Source organism: Acomys russatus, chromosome 16 (genome assembly GCF_903995435.1).
Source record: "Acomys russatus chromosome 16, mAcoRus1.1, whole genome shotgun sequence".
NCBI lineage: Eukaryota > Metazoa > Chordata > Mammalia > Rodentia > Muridae > Acomys > Acomys russatus.
The window spans coordinates 28,454,765-28,479,898 of NC_067152.1; the positions used below are offsets into that span (position 1 = coordinate 28,454,765).

The following is a 25,134-nucleotide window of genomic DNA, read 5'->3' on the forward strand; positions in this document are numbered from 1 at the left end:
ACAGCCCTAACCACTGTGGGCAGGGGTGCCCTCCCCGCGCCATCATGTGTCTCGCAGATGCACGCCGCTCTCCCCATGTTATCTCATCACAAGCATTCCTCTGTGCTCTACAAACCTCGCACAATAAACCGTTTCTCGGCTGCGTATTATCTTGTGCCTCAGTTTACCAACCCAGTTCCGTCACTACAGTCTTGCTGTAGTGAACATTTTGGTTCCTTTCAAAACACAGAAATATTACGTGTTTTCATTTTAAACCCAGCTGTGGGATATGGGCCATGATTTTGACAGCTACAAGAGAGTTTCTGCAAGGGTGTGACATTTGGAATTCTGGGGACTCTGTATAGGGTTTATAAATGCTAGGGCCCCAAGGGGCCTGTGGGTTGCTACGTACTGTTGGTTGCAGTTTGTTGAATAGTTGTGCACAAAAGACAGGAGGAGGAGGAAGGGGGAAGAAAGAAAGAAATTAATGTGCTGACAGCGAAGATCAAACTTGCCCCCAATTAACTCGACACCCCTAATCATCAGGAAGTGGTCTAAGGATAACTATACCCCCATTTCTCTTCTATCCTTTTTTCTCTCCTATCTGGTGTTAGGGGAGCGAAAGAGTGGAAGGAAAAAAAAAAAAAAAAAAAAAAAACTCACAAGGTAGCCAAAAGTCTGGCTACAAATAGCTGTTTAATTTGCACGGTGAATCTTTGTGCAGGGGCTTTAAGTGCCACCGGGAGTCTCTAGAAGGACTTGCGTGTGTGGAAACGTGGTCCTGGGGAGAGAAAGCTTTCTTCTTTTCCTAACTTTCCCCAGTCCCTCTGCTTCTCTGGCCTCCTCTCTCCGCTCGCCTCTCCTGGAGGGATGACTCAGTAGGTACAGTGTTCGCTGTGCAAGCAAGAGGACCAGCGTTCAGGTCCCTAGGAAAAGCATCCTTTCGAGGCTGTAGCCCCAGTGCTAGAGCAGGGGATGGGGCGGGGGGGAACTATACGATGAATCCCAGGAACACGTTAGCCAAAACATCAACCTCTATATTCAATGAACGCACGCGCCGCGCGCGCATGCGCACACACACTCAGAGAAAGAGAGAGAGAGAGAGAGAGAGAGAGAGAGAGAGAGAGAGAGAGAGAGAGAGAGAGAGAGAGAGAGAGAGAGAATCTGTACCTATAGGCCATGCAACTCCATTAATATGTTAAAGATTTGGATAAACAGTGCCCCCAGGCTGCCGAATAGAAGGGTACACCCAAAAAGACGTTCATCCAAAGTGTACTTTCCAACCTCACAGAGTAACGTGCACCTATAACCCCGGAATTTAGGAGGCTGATGCAGAAGAATTGCAATTTCTAGGCTAGTCTGTACTGCATGTTGAGACCTTGCCTCAAAACACAACAGAAACTAAAGCATAATGCTGTTTAAGGCTAACTGGTGGGAAAGAAACACACCTCTCTTTTTCTCAATTATAAAATGGCACAATTGCTTTCTGTCAAAAATTTGAAATTATATTTTAAAAAGCTAATGACAAAAAAAAAAAAAAATAAAGTCAGTCATGGCAGTGCACGCCTTTAGCCCTAGGAGGCAGAAACAAGTGGATTTCTGTGAGTTTGAGGCCAGCCTGGTCTACATAGTGAGTTCCAGGACAGGCAGGGCTACACTGAGAAACCCTGTCTCAAAAAAGCAAATTATTTCTTTTATTTAATTTCAGATCATCTCTGTTTTATTTAGGAAAATATCTTGATGCCAATTGGAAGCTAAAAAGAAGCTTCATTGCTGGGCAGTGGTGGTGCATGCCTTTAATCCCAGCACTCGAGAGGCAGAGGCAGGTGGATCCTTGTGAGTTCGAGGCCAGCCTGGTCTACAAAGCAAATAAAGGGCATCCAAGGCTACACAGAGAAACCCTGTCTTGAAAAACAAAAACAAAAGAAGCTTTATCCATCCCAAACCTGTGGGGGAGGGGAAAGGGCGGTGGTGGCGCATGCCTTTAATCTCAGCATTCGGAAGGCAGAGGCAGGGGGATCTGAGTTCAAGGTCAGCCTGGTCTACAAAGTGAGAAACCCTGTCTTGAGACAACCCTCTCCAAAAAAAGAGTGACAGTGGCCAGCAAACCTGGTCACATATTTGAGTCACTCAGGGAGCTTTCTAAAACAACCCCCCTCCCCGGGAGGTCCACACTCAGCAGCAGGGAGATCTGCTGACTGCTGCTCACTCATGCAGAGCACACAGGAAGATGCCATTTCCCAGCCTTCCTTTCAGTATCCCTGAGGCTAGGGACGAGGTTCTGATGTGCAGATGGCCACTGTACACAGGGACAGCCTCAATCTGCAGTGATATGTGCGGTGGGGTATCACCACTCCATCCTGAGGAATTCCCAGGTGGAGAGGAAATGTTGACCCCTGGGCCACACACACACACACACACACTGTGCTGGGACATTATGTGGGCGACGTAGGTGATGGTCTGCTGTTCTTGTTCTAGGGATCAAAAGACTCACATTTCAGTACCCTCTCCTGCCCTCGGGGTGAGCACCTAGAAACCATGAGCATTACCCCTGAGACACTGTGATGCTCTTACTAAGGATAAATCCGAGGTCTAGGGAGGCAGGGGCGTCTGCTGAAGGCCACACAAAGTCCCAGGTGGAGTCGTGTGGATTGGCCCTGGAGTCCCTGAGTCCTTTATCCCCTGATGTCTCACCAGCTCCCAGGCATAAACACTCAGAAGGAGCCTCTTCTGCAGATAGAGCACAGAGGCACACCACGGGGCGGGGGGGGGGGGGGGGGGGGGGAGGCGGGAGAGACGCCATAGTAGACGCATACACAGGCGCACGATGGGGGCAGGGCAGGAGACGCCATAGTAGACCCATACACGCATGTCAGTCCATCTTCTATTCTGGAACTATCTGTGCTGTATCCCTGAACCCTCGCTTCCCCCCCGCCAAACCATCTACGCAACCCCAACCAAAGACAAGCAGAGCCCAGAAACATTTGCTTTCATGTTTAATCAAAGGAAAAGAAAGAATGCTTAAAGAAGATGGCTGATGAAGGGAACAAAGGGAAGGCAATGGGCTGGGGCTGAGTGTGGAGTAGGGAGGGGAGGGGTGCAGCCAGGATCCCCCTTCTCCGGAGGCCCCCCAAATACAAGAGGCCACGGTGGGAGGGAGGGAGGAAGGACAGAGTCACATAGCTCTTTTGGCGGGAACGAACGTGTTCTAACCCAGCCCTATGCCAGGTAAGCAGAGGCGGCCCACAGCCTCCATTCCCACCTGGCCAGTGCTTGGAAGGGGAGCAGAGCCAGGCCCAGTGGGAGAGGTAGGAGGCTGTGCGAAGAGGAGGGGCCCAGCCCTGCCCCTTGCACATTACTGGAGAGGAGGATGTGGGGGTCGCTACCACGTGCGCCTGATAATCCAGAAGGAAAGACTGGTACCGCCTCTCCAGGATGGTGCCCACCAGCTCTCTATCAGAGGCCATGGTCTCTCGGTCAAGGGCTTTGTGAGTTAATCCAGGGAGATTAGCTGCTGTCACAGATGCGTCTCTGACTCTACACTCCGTCCTCTAAGGGAGGAACTGGCAAGCAGGACAGTTAGGCAGGGAAATGTGCCATTTCCATGCCACTACTGGTCCCCTTCAGCAAGGGTCAGGGTCACAGGGTCAGACACTGACTAAGGGGAAAACCAGGGTGGAAAGATGACTGTGCTGTCGGGAGCAGCAGAGCTATGCAAATGAGCAGCGGGCAGGCCCACCTCTAGTCTCATTTGCACACCCGATGCCAATGCAAATGAGATTCCTAATATAATAAATATATTTCTAGCATTTGTAATAAATATTCTGTTTATTTCCCCTCCCTCCCCTTCCCTAGGAAATGGGCACACAGTGGTTCAGGGGCCAGCTCGGGCTGACTCTGCAGCAAAGACTGACACTCAGGAGAACAGGGAGGCACAGGGTAGGGGGTGCCGGAGGGGTCCCCTGTGAGGACAGGAAGCCCCTCAAGAATGAGGGATGAGATGTCTCCGGATGTCAAGGACATGGTTCTTAAAAGGATTATCCTATTTTACAGTATCGTCCTCCCCAAGGACGAAAGGCTGGTACTTAAGGTAAGGGACAATGGGAGAGTAGAGTGGAGGAAAAGGTCCAGGCTCTGGGGTCTGGAGGGGGCTTGTAAGGAATTGGGGGGGGCTGAGGGGAACCCATAAGGGACCCTCAAGAGCCACCTCCAAGAGAAAGCAATTCTCTACCTCCCCGTAAACCAAACCAAATGTGTCAATATGCATGTGCGTGTACAACACCACACACACACACACACACACACACACACCAGCTGAGGCCACAAACACAGACCAGCACCACAGCAGGCAGAGCCTGGAGTGCCAATGGCACCCCCTGGAATTGTGTGGCAAGTGCCACTAAAGCTAATCTGTCTGCTTCCAAGCCCCAACTCAAAGTCTCCCCACTCCCTCTTCGAGAGCCCTAATGCCAGTGGGCCGCCACCCAGATCCATCCAGAGAAAAGTCTGAAGAGAGTAAAAACCTGGTGTGGGCTGTGGAGCCTGGAGTACTTTTGGTCCCAACAACGGAGGGTTCTGCTTTTTAGGCCCTATTCCCAACCTAGGCTAAGCCTCCTGCCACCCGCCAGCTACACTGTTTGGGAAGCAGGGCTTACAAACGAGGGACGCATTGAGAAAGTCTGTGGAGAGACTCTGGCAGTGAGAAGCTGGGAATAAGGGAGGGACCAGGCTGTGCTTGCTCCTGGGGAGCAGAGGACTGCATCACCAGCTGCAGCAACTGGCTTTCGCGACAGGGGTGCCCCCGGCCTCTAAAAAAAAAAAAAAAAAATAGGCCCAGACTGGCACTACTGCCAAGGTCTGCCTAGCAACCAGTGGTCTGAGAACCTGGCCACGTGAGAACAGCCCAAGGCTGTTCCTAGTGAGGGATGGGAGAAGCCAGGGAACTGGGTGGGTGTGGCCAGTCCAGAGGAGAAAAAGCTGGCAGTGGCACTGTCCTACTGACCACAAGGCCCCAAGCAGCTCCGTTAGTCCCTGGACTCAACATTACAGGAGTGACTCTGAGATGCTCTTAGACACATCATGATCCTTAGAAAGGGATGTCTAGTGGCCAGGGGACATTGGGAGTGGGAAGCACCTGGGTACAGAATTACCCTATAGACACCTACCTCCCAGGCAGTGCACCCCTCCATACTGCCCCTGCTGGGAACTGTGATCCAGGGAACACCAGAGATGGGAGTGGGGTGGGGGCGTGGGGGGATGAAGACCATTTAGTAGGATGGGGAGGGGGAGCGTCACAGGTGGAGTGAAAGATGGATTCCCAACCAGGCAGGGAACCGAGGTCCGGAACAAGGCTCAGTACACCCAGCTGACAGGCACCCACTGGGGCTCCGTTCGCAGCTTCTCCATGGCAGCCTGGAGCTCACGAAAGGTCCTCTCCAGGTTGCTGTTGACGAGGCAGAGGTCAAAGTAATGGCCATAGCCCCTCTGGATGCGGCTGCTCTCCTCCACTGTCCGCCTCAGATCCGCCTCCTGTCCCGCACACGGGGCTTCAGTCAGCACCTCCAACACACTTCCCTCAGTAGAAGGAACTACACCCTGCCTGCCTCACCCCAAAGCCCAGCCATGCCACAGTGGTGTGGATTCCCTGCGTTCCTCCCCCTGCTCCCAATGTTGTGCTCCCACATCAAGCCCAGAAGGAAGGAAGGAAGGAAGGGAAGGAGGGAGGGAGGGAGGGAGGGAAGGAGGGAGGGAAGGAAAGAAAATAAGCTGTTTTAAGTGACAGGTAGGGCACTAAACATTCAGCAACCCACAGGCCCGTCACCACATCACTACAAGAGAGCCACTTATCTCCCATTAATAACACAAAGCTCAGATACAAAGAGGTCACAGTTGAGTCCACGGCTCAACAGAGATGTGCCTGACTCCAGCCAATGCTCCCTTCAGTCTGACCAAGCCCCTTACAGCAGCTACAAGGCAGCCTCAGGATCTACCAGGTATCAGGACAGTCCCACAGACGAACAAGTTAACTCCCATCCCAGGAAGCTAACTGGGGGAATGCTGTATTGAGGCCCAAGTTTCCTCCAGAACCTTCCCCTGCCCCAGCTCTCCCACTGGCCCTCTGAGCCTTCCTCTGACCAGAACTTCCTCTGAAGAATGCATCATATCCTTGGCCTGGAGTCAAAGTTCTGTGTTCCAGGCTCCATCTCAGACTTTGGGCACGGTGCTCCGGTCAGCCTTTCTTTTTCACATGTACAAAATCACTGACCAAAAGTCCCACCTTTCTGAGTCCTACCACCCCAGACACCCCGAAACCCCCATGCCTCTGCCACCACCAAGGCAGCTCAGATCCCCTCACCGTCAGCTGCTTAGTGGACACGCCACTCTCGAGCGCAGCCCGGTTCATGGCCCGCAGGGTCTCAAAGTCAGGAGCCTCGATGAATACCACGTAAGGGACAAACTCAGCCGTCCTCAGGACCTTCACGGCCTGCGGGGGAAAGAAGAGGGTAGGAGCACGTCTTCCCATGTGCAGGGTACAGGAAGGATGTGTGGGTGACACGGTGGGCACCTGACAGTGGATGACAAGTGGCTGGCAGTGTGGGATGGAGACTAACTGAAGGAGGCTGGGGTAGTAGGAATCTGGGAGGTTGGAACAGAGATCTGGATGGGCTGCGTCCCTAGCCGAGGGACCAGGAACAACAGAAGATAAACAGGGGTTGCTGAGGGGAGCAGCGTGTGGGAGGAGGCCACCGACAGGCGCGAACCGGGAGGGCTAGACAGTACCTGGGGGTTGACGTCCAGCACGCACACCTTGCCAGAGGCGACCACACCCCGGATGGAGTCGATCCGCGTTCCATACAGGTTGCCCTCATACTCGCCATGTTCCAGGTATCGCCCAGCACGGATGTCAGCCTCCATCTCCCCACGAGACACGAAGCTGTAGCCCTGCCCTTCCCGTTCTGAGTCCTTGGGCCTCCGGGATGTGTCTGGAGGGAAAGCGCGGCTAACTAGTGAGTCAGGCCACCCCACCTCAAGTATGCATACACGGGTTCCGCGTGGGTCGCGTGATCTCAGCCCTCAAAGCATAGCCTGCCCTCCATCTTCCCAGAATCCGTGCCTTCACACACACCTACCTTCACCACCTGCATGCATGTGCACATACACGCGTACACACACACACACACACACACGAACACACGAGAACCCTCAGAGAGCAGCTCGCCCAATCTCCTGGGTATTGATGGTCACAGATACTCAGGAAAGGCGATGAGCAGCCCAAAGCCTAACAGCGAGGGTCACTCCTGCCTCCAGGAACCATCAACCACCACCTCCTGCTGCCCTACCACTTAGACACCATGTCTGCCATAAGCCGGCATTCAGTTCAATCCTGTTTAACCAGATCCCAAGGTGGAGACTCACTTTCTTTAAAATAAATAAATAAATAAAAATAAAAACTCCTTTTTGGAAATGAAGCCTGAGAGAAAAAAATCCTGAAATAAAGCCAGCCCTGAGCCTGCAGTTCCCTCATCCACCCACAGAGGGCGCACACCACACACCCAAAGGAACCACCTGACCGGGTGTCCCTGAAGACTCACTCAGGACTGCTCAGCACCCCTCCACCTCCATCTCTCCTTTCCCCCTTTCCCCGCCCCATCCACCCTCGCACCTCCCTCTCCACGACCCCCACTCACAGGGCACTGTGGTGCCGTAGCGGTCTGGATCCCATAAAATGAGCTTATTTTTCAGGCTGCGCCGGCCCACACCCTGTGCCCCGATCAGCACCAGGGTTTTCCGGCGGAACGGGGGCATGCGGGCTACTTCTTCATAAATGAGCAGCTCGTGGCGGTCAAACTCTGGGCACAGAGAGATGGCGCAGCTCACCAGGCTGCCCGGTGGGGGGAGGGGAGGGGAGGGGCTCTCAGGCCGCATCAAGGGTAAAAAGTGCTTGCAGCCAGGGAAACAGGGAGGAAGTGGGCAGGCCTAGGAACGAGGCTGGCAACATCTGAGGCAGAGTAGACTCACAGGTCACTTGTTTGAAGAGAGATATGGCATTCTAGACAACCAGGACAAGAATTAATACCCACCTGCGTTCTTGGTGGTCAAATACATCATTCGCTTCTTTTTCTTTCCAGAAAGGCTGCCGCATAGGGTCCCTGGCCACAAGGAAATAAGTAAGTAAGTAAGCTGGGGCTATGCCAGGTCTTAAATTGGGGCCTGAGGTGAAAGAGCAGATCTCCTACCTGAGGTCGGGGTCAGTTCCAGGTCCCGCTTCACAAATGCCTTCCGTTTCTCCTCCAGCAACTGGCTGGGGATGAGCCCTGCACTGCCTCCTTCGACATGGCATGCCTGAAACGGCACATGCCAAAGACCTACCTGGGTGAGAGGAACCCTCGCCTGCACCCCGCCCTCTTCTGCCCCATTATCATACTTGGAGACACTGTAGGAAGGGTCCCCGGCTCACCTGCCACCAATTGGCATCGTCTTGGTTTACAATCTGGAGCAAGTCCCCAGCGTTGAAGCGCAAGCCGGCTTCCTTGCAGGGGATGAGGCTGTCCCGGGCAGGGTCATAATCAAAGTGGCATTTGACAAATACCTGAGCCCAAGGATTTGGGAAGAGTCAAGGTAATAAAGAGAAACGCTTCCGCAGGACGTGTTTTTCGGCAGACGGTCCACCCCCCTCCTGGCCACCGTCTCTGGAGGAGTGATGCCTCCATGGCCTGCCTACCCTGCCTTCCTGGTAGTACTCTTCTGGACAACTGAAACGCAAAGACTCAGATTGGGCAATTGAGAAACAGCCCAAGGATGGGTCAGGCCTGGGGTGGGGGTGGGGAGTGGACCCTAGGCAGGAGTCACTAGCACCTACAGAAGAACAGAACTCTGAGAGTTCAAAAGCCAAGGAGTGAGGTCTTGCACACACACACAAAGTGCAAAGACCACAAAGATCTGCATCTCTTTGCACACTCGGGACACTCAAGACAATCTCTTGCACACTTAGGTAAGACTTCCTAGGAACAGAAACCCACATATCCCTTGCGCGTGTGCATGGAAGACAAGTAAAAATGTGTGCTTATGTGCCATACTGGTGGCTGCAATGAGTGGCACCTGCATGGAGACCCTGCTGCTGTCTCTTTTTCCTTGGGTGAATGTTTGAGAGTGAAACAGCTCCGAGGGACCTGAGAGCTACAGCTAAGAGGCTCCAGCCATGAGCTGGGTGGGGTTCATGTGGACAGGCCCACCTGTCGGGGCAGATGGGGTTCTTGGTAGCTGGGCAGAATCTTGAGGATGACGCTGCCACTGGCGCTGCGTAGGAGCTCCTGCAGTGCCCGGGGATCGCTGCCCACCGGCTGCCCATTCACTTCCTTGATGATGTCACCCACGTGCAGCAGGCCTTGCTGAGCCACCATGCCCCCATGCAGAATGCGGGCAATCACCAACTCACCGCTCTCCACTCGGAATGTCACACCCTGAGGGACCGGAGGAGTGGACGGTAAGACTTTTATCTCTGTTTCTCGTCTTCAAAGGGGGCTCCTGGTGGCCCTCCCATTTCTGTCCCCACCCTCATCTCTACTCAGTCTTCTATTCTTGTCTCAATTTGTCACTTACAGCCTGGAGAGGATCCTGAGGGAGAGTGCCTGTGTATGTGTGTGTTTGTGTGTACACACACGCCTCATGCTCCTAAGTCCTACCGGTCCTCCCTAGGGCCAAGCTGGACCTAGCCTGTAACTCCCACCTGCCCTTTCTCCTCCCCCACTGGTGACTCTCTGTCCCGTCCCCTCCCCCCGCCCCCCAGCCTCTGACCCTCACCAGATGCTCTCCTGCAGTCTTGCGGATGCCCACCATTCGCACTGCATCAGGAGGTACCGGCTGGTTGCTGAACGTGGGATCCAGACCTGGGCTGGGGGGTGGCGTCTCATAGGTCTTTGAGGCCACTGAGTCATGTGTCTCCAGAAGGGACTGAAAAGGGATAGAAAGAGAAGGGACAATGGGGGTGTGCACAGTACTGGCTTCCCAACCAGGTTCTGCCAGGAGGTTGCCCACTCCACCCCCCCAACCCCCGCAGCCAACAGCCAGGAACCTGGAAGTGGGGTTCCTGGAGGATGCGCGCCAGCTCTGCCGCGGTGCTGCTCTGGTCCGCCAGCTGTGCCAGGTCCCGGAGGATTTCCTGCACCAGCTCCAGGTTGTTATCCCGAACAGCTTCCAACTTCGTCTCCTCCAACCGCTCGTGGGCCTGGGGTGTGGAAGCAGTACAGGTAAGGCCAGCCAGCCAGGAGTCCCAGGATGCCAAGCAGCACTTCTCCTCTGGCTCTAAGTCACGAGTCCCGACTCAGATGCCACTCGCAACATCACTCTGGGTCCCGCTTCAGCTACACAAGACAGACAGACAGACAGACAGACAGACAGACACACACACACACACACACACACACACACACACACTCATGTGTACTTTGTTTTCCTCTCTCCAGCAAAGATGGGCGGTGGTGGCACACACCTTTAATCCCAGCACTTGAAAAATAGAGGCAGATGGATCTCTGTGAGTTCAAGGCCAGCCTAGTGTATACAGGGAGTTCCAGGACTGCCAAGGCTACACAGAGAAACCCAGTCTCAAAAAACAAACAAACAAAAAAGTTCAGTTTATGGATGAGACAATCCCAAAGACGGATTTCTGTCTCCATCCCCTGGGCTTACAGGGTCACCAAAGGTTATCAAACTGTGCCCATTTCCCAAGACAATGTAAGAATACGGGGTCAACACCATGGTTGGATGGGACCTTACACACCCTGTAGCCCAAGATCAGAAAGCCATGGAGGTAAAGTAACTTTCCCAAGGCCAGAGGGACTTGAACTTGGGTCTCCAGACTCAGCGCTCCTCGTGAGGAAGAGGCAGGAAATCAGCTGACAGAACCGGCAAGAGGGTTCATCGGAGAAAGCCGCTTGTCACACAGGCTTGGCAACCTGGCCTTGGTCCCTGGAGCCACATAAAGGTGGGAGGAGAGCACTGACCTCTGACCTCCATGTGCATGCTATAGTGCATGCGCCCACACGTACACAACGTGCACACACATCTCTTTAAGAAATCAGTGTGTGGTGCCAGAAGGGAGCCTTGCATCTATTTGTTGGTTTACTAACGCCAGGGTCCGTAGCCAGGGCTTCCGACAGGGGAGGAAGAGCCCATTCCCAGCTGGTAAAGGAGCGTTACGTTGGGTAACGAAATGCCTCATTCTGGGATCTGTATGAACAGAAAGTCCTCCCAGCTGCTCATCTGAAAGATAAATCACTTCACCCCAATTTACATTAGCCCCTCCACTCTCTAAACCACTGTGCCATTAACACACACTCACATGCACACATGCGCGTGCGCGCACACACAAGGCAATGTAGTCACATATGGTAATATTATCTAATGATGTGTACTCAATGTTCACTGCTGCCCCAAAAGAATCCGTTATAGTTTGTTTGTTTTCTGACCAAGATCCTACCAGGAATCATGTGCTGCTTTTGGTCATCAAATGTATTTATTCTTCTTTAACCTAGAATTTCAATGAATTTCAGGCTTTTAAAAAGAGCCAGGGCAATTGCTCAGCGACTGGGCCACAGCTGGATTTGTCTGATTTTTCATAGTTACACTTGGTTAAGCACTTGGCAGGGGTTTTTTACACAGGGGAGCTGTTGTCTTTCCCACGCTTTATGACTGTGACTGTCTGAGCCCAGTGATCCCTCTCCAATGGATCTGGCATCCACTCGTGACCCTTGCCTGGATCTGGTAGCCTAGCCGAAGCTACTCAGCGGTAAGTAGCTGCCAACCGTCCCCATTTTGATTGGCATTCTGCTGGGGCAGAGAGCTTTTCCTGGGGCTGGGGAGATAGCTGAGAGTCAAGCAGGAGGACCCATGTAAATGCTGGGTGGGCAGCAGGTGGTCTGCCACCCCGGCCTGAGAAGACAAGAGACAGGAGCTCCTCAGAACAAAGTGGCCAGAAAGGCTAGACCCGTGGGCAGTTCCGGGTTTGTTTCAGAGGCGTTGCATCAATGAGTAAGGTAGGAGAGCCATGGAGGATGACCCCCAGCCTCAACATCAGGCTTCCACACACAGGTACATGTGCACCCACCCACACATGTGTGCCCACAAGCATGTCAACCACACACAGACATTGAGAAGAAAAAAACTTTTCATTCTTTCCCCCATCCAACCTTTCTCTGGTTTTGGTTTTTTGTTGTTGTTGTTTTGGTTTTGTTTTTTTGAGACAGTGTTTCTCTGTGTAGCCTTGGCTGTCCTGAACTCGCTTTGTAGACCAGGCTGGCCTCGAACTCACAGTGATCCACCTGCCTCTGCCTCCTGAGTGCTGGGATTAAAAGCGTGTGCTACCACGCCCGGCTTTGTTTTGTTTTTTGAGACAGGGTTTCTCTGTGTAGCCTTGGCTGTCCTGGACTCACTTTGTAGACCAGGCTGGCCTTGAACTCACAGTGATCCGCCTGCCTCTGCCCCCAAGTGCTGGCCTTTCTCTTGTGTATTGCTGTGAACATTTTTTTTTTTTTAATCTACTGATAGTTTTATTTAAATACGGCCCTTCTCACTTGCCTACATGTTATCTTTAAGCAGAAAAGTTGGGTGATTTTTAAAATGTTTGATTAGTACGTGTCTGCACACGTGTGTATAAATTACGTGTGATGGGCTTCACTGTGGCACGTTATACATGTCTCCTATTTTGTGTATGTGAGTGTTCTGCAAGTATGTTTGTCTGGGCACCGCATGAAATCAGTACCTCAGAACCTCAGGAGGAGGCACTGCATCTCCTGGGTCTGGAGTTACAGTTGTGAGCTGCCATGTGCGTGCCGGGAATCCAACCTTGGTCCTCTGGAAGGGCAGCCAGCCAGTGCTGTGACCGCCGAGCCAACTTCCAGCCCCATGTTACGTGTTTTGATCTTATTCCCTCCTCCGCACTACCCCGTCTCGTCTCCTTCCTACTGCCACGGGTCCCCGTCCTCTTCACGACTAGTTTTCCTCTGCTCTCATGTCTTGTGGTGTGCTTGCTTGTTTAGTGAGCCAGGGGGCTTCATCAGGACTGCTTAGAGCAGTGGTTCTCAACCTTCCTAATCCTGCGACCTTTAATACACTTCTTCACATCATGGTGACCCCAAACCATATTTTTCATTGCTACTTCATAACTGTGGATTTTTTGGTACTGTTATGAATTGCAATGTAAAAATCTGATATGCAGCCGGGCGTGGTGGCGCACGCCTTTAATCCCAGCACTCAGGAGGCAGAGGCAGGCGGATCGCTGTGAGTTCGAGGCCAGCCTGGTCTACAAAGTGAGTCCAGGATGGCTAAGGCTACACAGAGAAACCCTGTCTCAAAAAACCAAAAAAAGAAAAAAAAAAAAAATCTGATATGCAGGGTACTTGGTATGTGACCCTCAAAGGGGTGGTGACCCACAGGTTGAGACTCTCTGGCTTAGAGGATGTGAGTGAGAGGTCATTTACAGACGACACGTGGGCACCTTAGCTCTACCTACCACTGAAGAAAATCTCCCTCAGCAGTCATCAACTGCCTATAGGTCCTGGGGAGGGGGAGTCATGAGCCTGCTCCCCCCACCTCTTCCCCTACCCCTCCTCCCGTGTGTGTGTGTGTGTGTGTGGTTTTTTGGGTTGTTTTGTTTTGTTTTTTCTATTTCTATCACTATTGCTTTTGTTTGGGGTTTGGTTTCTGACTAATTGTTTTTCAGGAAGGGTCTTGCCATGTATCCCAGGCTGTTCTCAATGCCAATATTCCTGCCTCAGCCTCCCAAATGCTGGATTACAGGAGTGTGTTGTGGTACCCAGGTCCAGCATCATCTTCACTGCCTCATGTTCTCCAAGGGGAACCTGTAGTGAGAATTGTAGTTTCTTCAAACAAGCAAACAAACAAACAAACAAAACAAAATGTAAGAGTATGCTTTTGTTTTAATCCCAGAAGTAGGGATGTGAGCCTGCTTTGGACTGTCTGTAGTAGCCGCCTATGATTTGTCTCCTGCTCTAGCAGAGCGGTGGTTTTGCCAGCTGCAGATAGTCTCTGAGATTGTGTGATGTTTGGAATTTTGGGCCTTTTTCAGAGGGTATATAATAAATGCTAGGGTCTTGATAGGTAGGGTTGGTGGTCGTGCGTCATGTGGGGGAGAGGGGGTTTCAGTTTGTTAGTAGTCATGCTCAAAGAAATTAGATTCAAGGATCTTTATTTTTCTCTCTCCCCCTCTATGCTTCTTTCTCTCCTATCTAGTGACAGGGGATGACACTGGTGAGAGAAAGGGTGGGAGAAAGAAGAACCCAGGGTGTAGAAAAAACAAGCTACAACTGGCACCCAATGTGGGGCAGGTGTTGGGGGACAGTGTCAGCCCTGCCACACTGTCAGCATCCTAGCTCCTGGTTCCTCTGTTTTGTTCAAGTGCGGATGAAGTCAGACTGATTCTGGATGGCCAGACAAAAGGAGCTATAAATGCTTCGGTGTGCTCACCCAGATGTGCAGAAAGGGACTATTGCCTTGGAGATAGAAGACCAGAGAAAGGTGATGTTGGGTTGATATAGGGGAGAACACATGACAACAGGAACCCATCCGTACCTGCGTCCTGTCGACATGGGTCCATCCATCCAAGAGCACCATCTTCCATTCTGACACAGTCTCACCTAATACTTTCCCTAACCCAGGTCTGGAACCAGCCACTTCTCCAAAGAGTCCTCTTTCGGGGAATGGAATTCAGAAGCCAAAACTGGCTCTCAGTGCTTGTCGCTTCTTGTGTATTGCTTAGTTTTAAACTGTATTTTATTGAGCCGGGTGTGGTGGCGCACACCTTTAATCCCAGCACTCACGAAGCAGAGGCAGGTGGATTGCTGTGAGTTCAAGGCCAGCCTGGTCTACAAAGCGAGTACAGGACAGCCAGGGCTATACAGAGAAACCCCGTCTCGAAAAACTTAAAAAACAAACAACTGTATTTTATTACTAAGGAGTGTGTGTGTGTGTGTGTGTGTGTGTGTGTGTGTGTGTGTGTGTGTGTACATCTGCATGAGAGTATACCATAGCACATATGTGGAGGCCAGGAGGCCAGAAGGCAACTTCATGGAGCTGGTTCTCTCCTTCCATGTTTACATGAGTTTCAGGGATCGAGCTGAGGTCATCAAACTTGCATAGTCAGCACGTTTACCCCTCTAAGCCCTGTCTTCCATTTCCTTAGTAGCCAATGCTGCCAGTTCCCATTAAGATTATTCTACAGGGCTGTCCTTGTCTTTCTCCACTGCAGATTCCCACCTCTACCCTTCCTCAGTGAGGACTCACTTCTAGTCACAGCCATCACTTAACTTTTTGCTCTGTCCTTCAGCTCAGCTGAGTGAAAAGCAAGATGATCTAGGGCTCTCTTTAGTCTTTTGTGGGGAGTGTTTTGTTTGTTTTGTTTGCTACGTAGCCTTGGCTGGCCTGGAACTTGGTATGTGGACCAGGCTGGCCTTGGTTGCACAGAGATCTGCGTGCTTCTGCCTCCTGACACCTCTCTGTCCTTACAAGACTGACATGTATAAGATGTGTTCATGAGTAGAAATATGTCCTCTGTGTTGTCTAACATGGAACTCACTAGCCATATGTGGTGGTGAACGCTGAAGATGTTTTGTTTTGAGACAGGGTTTCTCTGTCCTGCAACTCACTCTGTAGATTGGCCTCAAAGTCAGGAATCCACCTGCCTCTGCCCCCAGAATTCTGGGGTTAAAGGCATGTGCCACCACACTCAGCTTGAACTCATTTTATTTTTAAGCATTTTATCTTAAGTATTCTGGTGGTTTGAATAGCTACGGCCCCCATAGATTCGTGTGTTTGAATGGTTGGCCCACAGAAAGTGGCACTATTAGGAGGTGTGGCCTTATTGGAGTGGGTGTGGCCTTGTTAGAAGAAGTGTGTCAACGTGAGGGCAGGCTTTGAGGTCTCCTATGCTCAAGCTCCGCCCAGTGTAGCATCAAGTCTCCTGCAGCTTGCTGACCCAGATGTAGAACTCTTGGCTCCTCCAGCACCGTGTCTGCCTGCACGCTGCCATGCTTCCCGCCATGATGATAATGGACCAAACCTCTGAAACTGTAAGCCAGCCCTAACTAAATGTTTTCCTTCATAAGAGCTGCCTTGGTCATGGTGTCTCTTCACAGCAATAAAACCACAACTAAGGCAAGTATTATCTTGGTACATTTTTACTGTTATAACCAAAAAATAGCCCGACTCTGAGGGCTGGGAACGTAGGTTGGTGATAGACCAAGACATGTTTGGAATGTGAAAGGCCCTGGGTTCAATCCTCAACACCATCAAAAATAACGACATCAACAACAAAACCTCCTTGATGCTGCTGAGTAACTTAGAAACAACAGAAAGCTATCTCCTACAGTCTTGCAGGCAGGGAGGTTAGAAGCCAAAGACTTTAAAAAGAGCTATAGGATTTCCCTCCAGGGACCTAGAAGGTTGCTAATCTCATTGAAGACTCCACACTCATGAGCTAAGCGCCCCCTAAAGGACACACTTGTTAATGCTACTGCATTAGGGCTACGAGAAATTTAGAGGAGCCACAAGCATTCAACTCATGTATTCTTTGCCACAGTGTAGAGTCGGAACATTGTACAAGTCGCCTGAATTAATACCATTTCTGTACAATCAGAAAAACTTAATGCCTGGATAGATGAATCTACTTCCCCTCAACTTTAGATTATGCTTTTTTCCACCACCTAATTTTGTTTTTAATTTGTGCCTTGATATAGCTCAATTTTCAAATCTACACTAAAAAGTAAACTCAAAGTCTGAGGTCCATCCCCACTGTACTGTGTACAAACACACACACACACACACACACACACACACACACACACACACACACACACCCAAAAGGAATCATTTAATCAGTTTAGGGATTATGCTGTCTCCACAGAACTAGAATGTCAATTTATTTGTTTCTCCTAGTTACTTTCTGTTTGTTTGGAATTTTATTTTTTTAAATCTTATTCACTCTGAATGAGTGTTTTGCCTCTGTCAGTGCACCACATACATGCAGTGCCCACAGAGACCAGAAGAGGGTGTCAGACTCCCTGAAACTGCAGTTGCAGATGGTTGTGAGCCACCATGTAGGTGCTGGGATCGAATCTGGATCTTTTGGAAGCCCAGGGAGTGCTGAACCATCTCTCCAGCCCCTTTGTGTGTGTGTGTGTGGGGGGGGGGGGTGTTGTTTCTTTATTTGTTTGAGACAGGGTCTCACAATGTAGCCAAGACAGGTTTGAACTCAGTATGTGAACTCATAGAGATCCTCCTGCCTCTGCCTCCCAAGTCCTGGGATTAAAGACATGCACCGGCTGGGTTTCTAACCTAACAATTCTCTCTAAAAACCACCCCCCACGCCACAGACGGTGATTTCCCTCCATCACTATTACATTTTTAATGACTGCACAGACCTCTGCTGCACACCTTGAGTCCTCTAATTTTTGCTATTGTAATAGACTGTGGTAAATAACTATGGCACGTTGCTCTGTATCCTAAGTATGTGGGATTCCTAGAAGTCTGGCTAGGTCAAGCAGGTGTCTTAGAGATCCTGGAGCTGCAGCCAACTTCCTCTGCCACCAGCATCACATGTGAAGACTCCAAAGCTCCCCCCCCCGCCCCCCCCAACCCCCAGTACTGATCAGACTCCTGAGCACCTGCCAGTCACTCCCTCAAGGGGCTTAATTTGCATTTTGCTTGTTATGGGTGCAGCCAAGCATCTCCTCGTATGTTTAACGACCATCTGTGTATCTTCTTGTGTGGATTGTCTGTTCATTTCTTTTGCCAATTTTTCTGTTTGGTTCCCCCAACCCCCCCCCCACTTTTCCCATTTTTAAATGTTCTCTCTATATTAAGAAGATTAGCCCTTTATTTGTGACGTCTTTAGCAAGTCATTTTCTTCCATCTTGTCATTTATCTTTGGATTCTGCTGATGGTAGTCTTTGCCTTGCGAAAGAAGTGTCTTTAATGTGGCTGAATGTATTCATCTTTCATGCATCTGAATTTTGAGGTTGGGAGGGATGGGTCCCCTACACAGATATGTTTCCTTCTAAGATCTCTGGGCTGCTTGAAGTTCATTCTGATGTTTGGTGTGAACTGTGGATCTACTTAGATGTCTTCAAAAATGCCTGTCAGGGCGCCTCAATCCTATTTATTACAACTACACTACAGGAGGCTGGGAACATGGCTGCCAGTACTGTGCAAGCATGAGGCCCTGAAATCAGACGCCCAAGACAAACGTTAAAGGGTGGTAGCTGATGCTGGGCACGGTGGCGCACGCCTGTAATCCCAGCCCCTCGGGAGGCGGAGGCAGGTGGATCTCTGTGAGTTCGAGGCCAGCCTGGTCTACAGAGCGAGCCCAGGGCAGCCAAGGCTACACAGAGAAACCCTGTCTCGGAACCTCCCCCCAATAAAGGTGGAATCTGGGTGTGTGCCTGTGATACCAGCACTGGGGTGTGAGGCGGGGGTAAGAGGATGGAGATGAGGAGATAACAAGGGGACATGTAGATCCCTGAAGCTTACTGTCTAGCCAGCCTGGTCAGCCCAATGAGCTTTGGGGTCTGTGAGAGACCCTGTCTAAAAAGCAAGGGCTAGAGAAACAGCTCAGCTGTCAGGAGGACTTGCAGAGGGCCCCGGTTTGGTTCCCAGCACCTGCGTGGTGGGTCATGACTGCTTCTAAAACCAGTTTTAGGGGGTCCAGGTGTGAACATGTTGCATGTACTTATATGCAGGCACTCACATATATACATACAATAAAAATAAATACATCCTTAAACATGTAAAGGTGAAAACTAAAATAAAATGAAATAAAAAAATAAAAATAATGTAAAGGTGGAAAAGGTCCAAAGTCACACTTATAAGTACATACACCACACACACACACACATCAGAATACACATATAGCACACAAGTAATTACTGTTTTACTTTTTAGGTATGATAAAAAAAAAAAATCTTCAGTAGGCTTTGGGCAAGTGCCGTTATCCCAGTACTTGAGAGGCAGTGGCAGGCAGACCTCTGTAAATTCAAGGCTAGCCTAGTCTACATAGCAAGTTTCAGGATAGCCAGAGGTACCCTGTGAGACCTTGTCTTGAAAAAAAAAGGGGGGGGGGCAGGGCTGGAGAGATGGCTCAGAGGTTAAGAGCACTGGCTGCTCTTCCAGAGGCCCTGAGTTCAATTCCCAGCAACCACATGGTGGCTCACAACCATCTGTAATTAAGATCTGATGCCCTCTTCTGGCCTGCAGGTGTACATTCAGGCGGAGCACTGTACATGTAATAAGTAAGTAAATCTTTCAAGAAAGAAAGAAAGAATATATATGGCTGGAGAGATGGCTCAGAGGTTAGGAGCACTGGCTGTTTTTCCAAAGGTCCTGAGTTCAATTCTCAGCAACCACATGGTGGCTTGTAACTATCTATACCAAGACCTGGCACCCTCTTCTGTCGTGCAGGCACACATGGGGACAGACTATTCTATACATAATAAATAAATAAATCTTTAAAAAAAAAAAAAGAAAGAGAAGAAAAGAAAGCTAGGCATGGTGGCACACATCTTTAATCCCAGCACTTGGTAGGCAGAGGCAGGTGGATCTTTGTGAGTTCGAGTCCAGCCTGGTCTACAAGTGAGTCCAGTACAGCCAAGGCTACACAGAGAAACTCTGTCTTGAAAAAACACAAAACAAAACAAATAAACAGAAAGAAAGAAAAAAAGCCTTGTCTTTGATGTGCACATTGAAATGCCCAGAGATAAACTGGGCATAAACTGCCAGTGCTGAGACTGCCTCAGGAGAGAGGGAGGCAGGTGGAGGTGAGGATGAAACTGGACTGAGAGTCGCCACACTTTGTAGTGGACTGAGTCATGGATGGTGGGTCTGGGTGCGTTTTCTAAAGATTCCGCAATGTTTTTTTTCAGCCCACAAGATAGGGGTGTTCTGTTTGTTTGTTCTGGAGTGAGGCTCCTGATACACTGCTCTGCTGCTCTCAAATTCTTGGCCTGATGGGACCCTCCCACCTCAGCTCCCTAAGTGCTGGGACTAGAGGCATGCAGGAGCCAGCCACCAAACCCAGCTTCATATGGGGAGATTTTAATTTTTATTCACTTACTTATCTTATGGCATTTTTCTTGTTGGAGGGAGCATGCCACAGAGTGCATGCAGAGGCCAGGGGACAATTTGCTGGAGTCAGCGCTCTGAAATGAGACTTTAATAACATCTCACAGAAACACAATGAGGAGTGATGGAGACAGCCACAATGCCTGGCAGACACAGATGCTCAGAAAGGCTACAAAGGTCCTTTCTCCTCTCTCTTCGCCAAAGAGGTCAGGGAACGGCACCAGTCATGACCACCTAATGGCTCATCTTCCTCTCGGCTTGGCAATGTTCCTGTTAGAGGGGTATATGCCATTGAAGGGACATATGAGCTGTGTATGGAGACAGAAACATGCCTGTACTGGGTAGACACCCCCAGAGACCTGTGTGATCCAGTCACTGGGCTTAACACAGTCCATGGAGCCTGAGAGAGATGGGGCTTCCCTGGCACTGGGTCACCTCTGTGCCCAAGACCAATACCAACGCTGGGAATATAGAAGCCCAAATCCTGAACTCTAAGAAAGAAGAAAGGCATTTAGGTGCCAGGAATATGGCCACAGCAGAGAGAGAGAGAGAGAGTGAGTGTGTGTGTGTGTGTGTGTGTGTGTGTGTGTGTGTGTGTGTACACATCTATGTATATAATATATTCACCCTACCAGTTTTGTTCCTTTAGAGAACTCTGATTCATAGTGACCCCCTCACCCCATCAAAGGCCGCTCGGTCTCTATTCCTACAGTTTCTGCCTGGAACCTTACCCATGGGCAGTCCCAAGATCAACTTCTGCAGCCCAGAGAAAACTCTGAATACGGAACCATCCAGCACAAAGCATTTTGGAGGGCTGAAGCATGGCTGGCTCACCAGTGCAGGCCACACCCAGCCTCTATCACAATCGCCAGCAAACTTCTGGAGGCCTTTGGAACTCAGAGATGGTGCCCCAGTGCTGACTGAGTCCATGGCGCCTTCCTAACTGCCTCATGCACAGTGGCTTGAAAGTCAACCAAAGACATCTGCTAACCACCGGCCCTGCCTACCACATCTCCACTGCCAGAGTTCCTGATTCCCTGGCTTCTGGTTTAAGTTTGGTTGGTTGGTTTTGGTTTTTTTGTTTTTTGGGTTGTTGTTTTTTTTTGTTTGTTTGTTTGTTTGTTTTTTGAGACAGGGTTTCTCTGTATAGCCTTGGCTGTCTTGGACTCGCTTTGCAGATCAGGCTGGCCTCGAACTTACAGCAATCTGCCTGCCTCTGCCTCCCGAGTGCTGGGATTAAAGGCGTGTGCCACCATGCCCGGCTCCGGTTTAAGTTTTATTACATCTGTATGGATCCCACACAGTCCTAAAGTAAATATAATTTGTAGCTACCTTTACCTTTAGAAAAACAGAATCGTGCTAAATACGTCAAGTCTTAGGGGCCTAACTTGGGGTTTTTGTTTGTTTTTCACTTAATATGAAAATATGCTGAATGAAAATTTATTTTATCTACTGCTTTTTACTCGGTATTATTTTACTATGGCTTATTTTTGCCTTCATGTATTGTGTGTGTACCGTGAGTGTGCCTGGTGCCTAAGGCAGCCCCAGATAAAGTGTTGGGTACCCTGGAACCGAGGTTACAAGTGGTTGTGAACTGTCTTGTGGGTTCCAGGACCAAACCAGGGTCCTCTGCAAGAGCAGCAAGTGCCCTTCAACCTCTAGAAGATTTCTTCTGCTTTTCTGTAGAAGCAATTGATGTACACACAGCAATGTTAGAGGCACTGGACCTGGGACCCATGAGAGCGACTCAAATGTCCACGGTAACCATGTATATTATTTAGATCTCAAAATCGTGCTCGACATCACCTGGGATACAGCTCAGTTGGTGGAGTCTTGCCCAGCATGCAGGAAGCCACAGGGATCCTAGCATCACATTACAAGGCGTAGGAGCATGCCTATAATCCCACCACCGGGAAGGTCGAAGCAGGAATTCAGTCACCCTCTGCTATGTAGTGAGTTCAAGGCCATCCTAGGATACCTTAGGACCCTGTGACACACACCCTCGATGCATCCTCAGCAAAGTGGGGTCCAGAAGAGGGGGCCAGGGACACGGCCAACTGACAGTAGAAGAAACGCTAACCACCTGGTTCTGCGAACTCCAGAGCTAGTGTCAACAGCAGGCTGCAACCACAGAACCACCAGAGCCATCTCCCTGCAAAGCTCTTCCCCCGGCCCCTAGCTCCAAGTGTTCTGATCTTGGCAGAGGACAAACTTCTCCTTTGAACTCTGGGGCTCATAATTAAATTCAAGGTCTGAAGCGAATGCCAGAGAGCAAGCACACGCTCCAGAACTCTTCGATCGGCCTTCAGCAACACTGACTAGCCTTGGCCTGTGGGACATTAGCAAATGTCACCCGAGCAAGCAGAGGCTCGGCAGTGCCTCTCATCTGGAACTTGCCTTCCCTTGTAAGAGAAGATGGGGGGGTGGCGGGGGGGGGGTTGACCCTCCCAGAGGCTGAGAAACTATATGGAGAGTGAGCCAGCCATCTTAAGCATAGCAGCCTTTTCAGCTGAGACAGCAGCCGTGTGGGCGTGGCCATCTTAGACCACGCATCTCACCCAGGTGAACAAGCCCAGGCCACCCAACCTGCCCACCAAAACCACAAGACCTAAACCACAGCACAGCGGGTGGTTTGGAAAGCAGCAAAAGCTAACTGACTGCTCACTGCCACACCTCCTCCCTCTTACCGCACGTCCTTTGTCAAGCTTCCGATCTTATTGGTTTCCCTGTGCCCTCACTGCTCTACCTGAGGCTCTGCTAGCTCACCCACTGCAGCCTAACCACAGAACAAAGCCTTCTGAGGAACTTTAGGCTGGTGGTGAAGACCACGCCATAGCAACACTTCTGTATCTATAACCAACCACCCACCCCCCGGCCTGACTCTCTTACCAAACAGGTGTCACTCTCCCCGCTTCTCAGAAGAAGACAGCTGACGCCCACGGAGACCAGGAGACATACTGCACCATTAGAGTTTCAACTTAAAATGTCCCCCATGGGCTCATGTTTTTGAAAGCGTGTCTCCTAGCTGGTGGCACCACTGATAGGAGCTGCGGAGCCTTTAGGAGGTAGACGTACCTGGCAAAAGTAAGACACTAAGAACGGTCCATTGAAGTTACAGCCCAGGCTGGGCTGTGGTGGTGCCTTTAACCCCAGCACCCATGAGGCAGAGGCAGGCGGATCTCTGAGTTCGAGGTCAGCTTGGTCTACAGAGTGAGTTCTAAGACAGCCAGGGCTACACAGAGAGACCCTGTCTCCTCTCCCCCCCAAAAAGGGACGTTAGTTAGTTAGTTGGTTAGTTAGTTAGTTAGTTAGTTAGTTAGTTAGTTAGAGCCTAGCTCCTGGTTATAGCTGCTCTCTGGGTCCTGGTCCACAGTGGCGGAATGAGCCTCCATCACATGTTCTCACCGCCATGCCCTCCCTGGTCCAGCTGCTCTCTGAGTCCTGGTTCACAGTGGTGTGATGAGCTCTCCATCACATGTTCTCACTGCCATGCCCTCCCCGCTAGGGGGGACTACACTGACACCATGAGCCAGTCAGGGGGGTCCTGACTTCACTACGGCTCTTTTTTCCTCATCACGTGCACTGGTTCAAACACCGCCTTCCCACGCCTAATTTCCCTGCAGGCAGGTGAGCCTGCTGTTAGAAACTTTCCTGATTTCTGAAAGCCAGTCATCTTGGCTTTCTCAACTTGGCCTTGGCTGCAGCTGAAGCACCTGTTACTGGATCCTGCGTCAGCCCTCCCGGATGTCAGCCACCTGCCGGGGCTGCCAGCTGCCATCTGCAGCCAATCCTTGGATTTCTGAGCTGCCTGCCAAGCTTGCCCTCAGAATTCTTTAATTCTCTGGGTTTGCTCCCTTGGGCACCCCTATCATTGGCCCCAGGCCTAGTCAGCCCAGACCCTCCCACATGTCCACTGTATCTTCAGAGATAAAGAGTCAAGCCCAACTCCTCAAAGGCAAAGGAACTACTTACTACAGTTTAACCAGAAGCCATTGGAGGCTCTTAGCTACTTCAAGAGAAAGATTTTATAGTTCAATCTTTTTTTTTTAAGATTTATTTATTATTATGTATACAGTGTTATGCCTGCACGTACACCTGCAGGTCAGAAGAGGGCACTAGATCACATTATGGATAGTTGAGAGCCACCTTGTGGATGCTGGGAATTGAACTCAGGACCTCTGGAAGAGCAGTCAGTGCTCTTATCTCTTAGCCATCTCTCCAGCCCCCATAGTTGAATCAAAGTGTTTTGTCTGCTGGTTCACAAGTTTATCTATGCCTATATAGTCATTAAAACCGGTAAGTGGAAGTCGGGCGTGGTGGCGCACGTCTTTAATCCCAGCATTTGGGAAGCAGAGGCAGGCGGATCGCTGTGAGTTCGAGGCCAGCCTGGTGTATAAAGTGAGTCCTGGACAGCCAGATCTCCACAGAGAAACCCTGTCTCAAAAACAAAAAAAAAAAAACAAAAAGCAAACAAACAAACAAAAAACTGGTAAGTGGGCTGGGCAGTGGTGGTGCACGCCTTTAATCCCAGCACTCCGGAGGCAGAGGCAGATGATCACTGTGAGTTCGAGGCCAGCCTGGTCTACAAAGTGAGACCAAGACAGCCAAGGCTACACAGAGAAACCCTGTCTCGAAAAATAACCAAACCAAACCAACAAGACAAAAAGCTAGTAAGTGGTGGGTACCTTGTCCCAGTCAAGCCCATTTTGGAAAGTGAAGAGGGGGAAGGCTGTGCTGACTTCTGATGAGTAGGCAAGCTCCACAGCCAAGGGTCAACCACAGAGGAGGGAGGGGCTTCCTACCAAAGTTCTTCTGGAAGATTCCTTCCCTGTTTGTTTCAAAACAAGATGACAGAAGACACAGGATGCCCTCAACACGCCAGCCCTTCATGTGAGGTGGTTCTCAGGATTGGACAAATGTCCTTATGCATTGAGTACGAAGCCCAGAGTTTTCTGGACGAACAATCTAACCAGCTTATGCTCCAACACTTCTAGAGGAAAGACTCAGCTTACAATCTGACAGGACATT

General features: G+C 50.5%; 1 protein-coding gene across 2 annotated transcripts in view; it reads right to left on the reverse strand.

The window, feature by feature from the left end:
• Positions 1-5,258: 5,258 nt before the first annotated feature.
• The window catches only part of Mpp2 (MAGUK p55 scaffold protein 2), a 29,899-nt gene continuing 10,023 nt past the window's right edge, over positions 5,259-25,134 (reverse strand). For both annotated transcript variants that reach the window (XM_051158741.1, XM_051158740.1), the window contains exons 3-12: positions 10,052-10,204; positions 9,781-9,930; positions 9,213-9,440; positions 8,438-8,569; positions 8,217-8,322; positions 8,061-8,129; positions 7,668-7,829; positions 6,760-6,962; positions 6,335-6,463; positions 5,259-5,508 (exon numbers count right to left, since the gene is read on the reverse strand). In XM_051158741.1, coding sequence (XP_051014698.1) covers positions 5,332-5,508; positions 6,335-6,463; positions 6,760-6,962; positions 7,668-7,829; positions 8,061-8,129; positions 8,217-8,322; positions 8,438-8,569; positions 9,213-9,440; positions 9,781-9,930; positions 10,052-10,204 — 1,509 coding nt within the window. In that variant the 3' untranslated portion in view covers positions 5,259-5,331. The remainder of the gene's footprint in view (positions 5,509-6,334; positions 6,464-6,759; positions 6,963-7,667; positions 7,830-8,060; positions 8,130-8,216; positions 8,323-8,437; positions 8,570-9,212; positions 9,441-9,780; positions 9,931-10,051; positions 10,205-25,134) is intronic.